Genomic DNA, 5,000 nt, shown 5'->3' on the forward strand with positions numbered 1-5,000 from the left:
CATTCGGAGTGCACACTCGGGGAGTCTTTTTCTCCAGTGTCAGACAGAATGACACCTCACCTAACGAAATGACAAAACCAGACCTCAGTAACGCATGACTGAGCCGCTTGATTGTGTCATTGTGTCAGACAGAATGACACCTCACCTAACGAAATGACAAAACCAGACCTCAGTAACACGTGACTGAACCGCTTGATTGTGTCAGACAGGGAAAGAGGAAAAAGAGAAGTGACAGAGAGAAAGAGGAAGAGAGAGAAACAGACAGGGGCCCCTCACCGCGTCGCTGGTGGCCAGGCTCTCGCTCGGCGTGAGCTCGGACTGGGAGCCGCCGGCCCAGACCAGCGGGCCCATGGAAGAAGACTGGTCATCAGCTCCACTCTTCTCGGTCAGGTGCCGCGTCACGATGTCCTGAGGACAAAAACACCACCGGTCACACCACAGTCATCAGTCAACGCTTCCTCACAGAGATTAAGAGCTAATCTGGTGATGTGTCAGCATTCATAAGACAGGACTGCACTGTGTAAATGGAGCCGTGTAAATGGGAGTTGTGGAAATGGGAGCAATCATAAGACAGGACTGCACTGGCAGCACAGTGACTCAGAACAGCCATCAGAATGAGATGAAATGATGTGGGTTTGGACATTTAGGAAAAGAGTCAGTGGCTGGAATATCAGCTGTCCACGTGTAGAAGCAGGACAGAGAGCTTTTTGTTTGGGTATGACTAACATTCAGGGTGGGCCTTTGCACTAACACACGCATGTTGGTGTTAATGGAGTGAGAGGTAAACTTTCGGTCTCTCACACAGACAAAACGTGTTATATGCTCTGTCAAACCATCAAGTCAAGAACAAACCAAAAGCCGTGGTCCCTCATTCCAAACCATAATTAACAGAATAAAACGTCATTAAGCTTGAAATCATCTTTGTAATATTCCTCCATCAACCTTCACTCTCAATTGTTTAACTCTCATGTATGTAGTGACTGTCTCTGTAAGTATGTGTGCGTACAGGGTGTATGGTGGGTGGGTGGGTGGGTGGGTGCGTGTGTGTGTGTGCAGGGTGTATGGTGTGTCTGTGTGTGTGTGTACAGGGTGTATGGTGCATGCTGTGTGTGTGTGTGTGTGCCCGCAGTAAGTAGAGGGATCTCTAACACAGGGGTGTGTGTGTTTGTGTGTGTGTCTCTCTGTGTGTGTGTACATGCAGTGAGTAAAGAGCTCTGTGACACAGGTGTGTGTGTGTGTGTGTGTGTGTGTGTGTGTGTGTGTGGGAGTGTGTGCATGTGTGTGTACATGCAGTGAGTAAAGAGTAGTGAGTAGAGGGCAGTGAGTAGAGGGCTCTCTGACAGAGGTGTGTCTGAGTGTGTGTGTGTGTTTGTGTGTGCAGGGTGTATGGTGGGTGGGTGTGTGTGTGTGTGTGTGTGTACCTGCAGTGAGTAGAGGGCTCTCTGACGCAGGTAGTCGGTGTTGAGCAGCTGTAGTTCGTGGAAGAGCTCGATGAGAAAGTGAGGGCGGGACTCGTTCTGAGAGATGAGTGTGGCCACCTCAGAGTAGATGGTTTCTCTCAGAGCCTCAAACAGAGAGAAGTCACTGCTGGCATCTGCAAGAGAAAACCTCCTTATCTCTACACAGCTCTTAAACAGCTAAAAACAACACCATGACACTTAAACGTATCTTTGTAAATATATAGCAGTGGAGCCGAGAATCGCATTTGAGGCAGCTTACATGAGGCAGACGCACAGTCAATGCACACATCTGTGTCTCTCTGTACGAGTGTGTGCGTGTGTGTGTGTGTGTGTGTGTGTGTGTGTGTGCAGGGGAGTTAAAGATTGTGAATAGCAGCATGGGCATATGATGTTGATCTTGCATGTTCAAGCACGTGCGCGCACACACACGCACGCGTGCACACACACAGACACACACGTGTCTGGATAAATAAAAGGATGAAGGAGAAGCAGAGGATGTGGGTAGCGAGGTGTTAGCAGGTGTGGTGTGCAGGTGTGGACATGCAGGCCAGGGAGGGGCTGAGTTACCTGGAGCTTCAGTGCATGCAATTCTGTTAGAGAGGAAGGGTGTTCTCCAAGCATACGCTGTCAGACAAACCAGGACACAAATAAAGAAATAAACAAACAAACAATCAAACAATGAAAACAAAACTCAAACCAACTCAAATACGGTGTGAGGAAAACAGTGAAATAATGTCAAAAACATCACCATTTAAACATAGCCAAACTTTTAAAAACACAAAAACGGTTTATGTGTATTGGTGAGAAAGCCATGGATTCATGACAGACTACTTGTTTGGCCCATACATCATATACCAATGGACACAACAGCAGGCGGGGCCTTGTCCATCAAACTGATGCTTAATCTGTTTGGGGTGATGGCGTATCATGGAGACCAATGAGAGCTTTGTGAGCGCCGTGCACGTGGCGTGCCGCTGAGCGGCGGCCGTCTGTGACACTGGGCGTCTAACCTGAGGAGAGGTCGTTGGGCTTGCTGCTCTTGGCCTTGCTGTCCAGTTTCTCCTGTGTGAGTTTGTCCAGCAGACTCTGGTTGTGGTCTCTGTGTCTGGGCGGCGGGGCGTGGCCTCCGGACTTCTCCTGACTCACCGGCCCCGTGCTTGATAAACTGTTACACTCCAGGCCTGAACAGCACACAGGAGACACAGGTTCAGTGACCAAATAGCATTTACTCCTCTCCAAGTAACACCATTCGCTAACCCTGACTCATGTACTTGATCTACACAGATGAGATCAAAAGTACCAATCAATCTGAGATCAGAACAGACATACCATTTCCCCTGAATGTAACTGATATAACATTAGAAAAGGACCACTCAGTGTGTGTATGGTTAAAATCACATCAGCTCTGTGGACAAGTCTGAAAATAGACAGACAGACAGACGGACGGACAGACAGACAGACAGACGGTCTCACCCATGGGCTGTTGTTTGGGGCCCTTCCTCCTCTTGCGCCTGCTCTTGGCGTTGGGCGTCTTGTCTTTGGAGGCCAGACTGGCCTGGGCGGAGGCTTTGCGTCCGGCCCTGAAGGTCTTGGTGACGGTGGTGGGGTCCGCCGGGTCCGGGATGCTGCTCAAAGACTCCTGCGAATCCGGCACGTAGGCCCGGCCGGCGTGCGGGGGAGCAGGGGAGGAGGTGACGGACTGCTGCTGATGCTCCTGCGGCGGGACCTGCTGGGGGAGGCGCTCTGAGGGAGCAGGAGGACCCTGCTGCTCCGTACGATTGTTCAGAGACAGGTTGGACCAGCCAGAAGCCTGCAGGTCGGACAATTCCTCACCCTGAGTCTGAGGCCTGAGAGAAAACACACAAAAACGAGAGAGAGAGAGAGAGAGAGAGAGAAAGAGAGTGAGTTCAGTGTGGGTCGTTCCATGGTTTTCCATCTTTTTTTTTTTTTTTAAACCTAGGAACTATATACTCAGAACGTCCTAAATCAGAGTAAGGAAGTACATTCAGAGAGGTCTATGGAACACCTGTAATACTGTAATAATGTATTTGGTGACACACCACTATGTAGGCTACCCTATCTAGTTTTTCAGTGCGTATCAGAGCAGGCAGAGAAATGTCTGATCGCTGGTGACCTACTTCTGCTTTAGTCAGATCTCTGAGGACCAGCTGTGGCCTGACTAACAACCACTTACGCTCAATACAGAGCACTCTGCTGGGAGGGAAGGGACAAGGCCTACAACACCAAAAACACTCTTCTACCAGACAATACAAACCATCACACACAGTCTACAAAGGACAGAACACACATTGCTGTCAGAGGTCAATATGAAAAAGAGAGACTGCACGGTATTTGGTAACACAAGACAGCGAGCCCTATGGTTGAGTTACACACACGCATGCAAACGCACACACACACACACGCATGCAAACGCACCTTCACGCACGCACACGCACGCACATGCACACACAGAGGCAGGCAGTACCGTTTGTCGTTGGGATTGAGAGGTGACCTCTGTAGTGGAGGAGGGAAACTCATATACTCCGTTTTGACAGAGATGTTTGGGTCGTGCTGCTGTGGATCGGGACTGGCCTGAGATCCTGGGTTCTGAGGGAACTCAGCGGCTGAGGGGAACAGGGGGGTGAAATTAAAACCTGCGGGGGGGGTGGGAGAGAGAGACAGACGGTGAGTCAGGCCTGTCTCCACTCGACAAACTACCGTGTCCAATCTTCAAAACCCACACTGAACAAAACTCCACTTCCTCTTCACTAACTCCCCTTGCACACGACTGTGCTTTGTCTAGAAGACGTACATATGAATCAAATCCTGGAGTTAAAAATACCGAACCGGAGAATCAGGTCAAGGTCAGGGATACAGGCAGATTCCCCAGGGCCGGCTGTTGCCGTGGTTTCACAGAGAGACGGAGAGAGTGCGTACCATTGGAGAGGGGCGTGAAGGAGGCGAGCCCGGGCATGTTGAGGGGGTTTACAGTAGGGGGAGGCTGTAGTGTGGTGAAGGGCATAAAGACAGAAGGGGAGACGGAGTCCTGGGCTGAGACGGGCTGCTGATGCACTGACGCCTGCTGGTGCTGCTGACGGAGCACGTCACTCAGGACCAGTTTCAACCTGCACCACACACACAAAAACACAAGTCATAACTCCCACATCTAAACATCAGGCCTCTAAACCAAAACAAAGACACTGTGGTAGACTTTACGGTGTTGGCTTTGACAGGAAAAGGATTTGTAGCTCAGTGTGTGTGAATGTGTGTGTGTGAATGCCTCTGGGGGATTTTTTATTGTCATGCCAGTTGCGTGTAGCACTGGTTAAGCTGCTGTGTGTGTGTGTGTGTGTGTGTGTGTACCTCTGGACGTTGCTCTGTTGCCATGCCAGTTGCGTATAGCACTGGTTAAGCTGGTGCATGATGAGGTGGAGCTGAGGAGGGGCCATGTTATTGGGCATGACGTTATACGGTCCCGTCAACACACTCTGCAACATATAAGACAGAGTCTGCAGAGAGAGAGAGAGAGAGAGAGAGAGA

At 50.3% G+C, this 5,000-nt stretch overlaps 1 protein-coding gene across 1 annotated transcript in view; it reads right to left on the reverse strand.

Moving 5' to 3' along the window:
- The window catches only part of pcm1 (pericentriolar material 1), a 30,959-nt gene that overhangs the window by 9,599 nt on the left and 16,360 nt on the right, over positions 1–5,000 (reverse strand). Inside the window, 8 exon segments of the mRNA XM_030787954.1 lie at positions 277–408; positions 1,422–1,594; positions 2,028–2,084; positions 2,471–2,722; positions 2,922–3,307; positions 3,946–4,114; positions 4,398–4,585; positions 4,824–4,969. Of these exon segments, the coding sequence (XP_030643814.1) occupies positions 277–408; positions 1,422–1,594; positions 2,028–2,084; positions 2,471–2,722; positions 2,922–3,307; positions 3,946–4,114; positions 4,398–4,585; positions 4,824–4,969 (1,503 nt within the window).

The sequence above is a fragment of the Chanos chanos genome, chromosome 11 (assembly GCF_902362185.1).
Source record: "Chanos chanos chromosome 11, fChaCha1.1, whole genome shotgun sequence".
Lineage (NCBI taxonomy): Eukaryota > Metazoa > Chordata > Actinopteri > Gonorynchiformes > Chanidae > Chanos > Chanos chanos.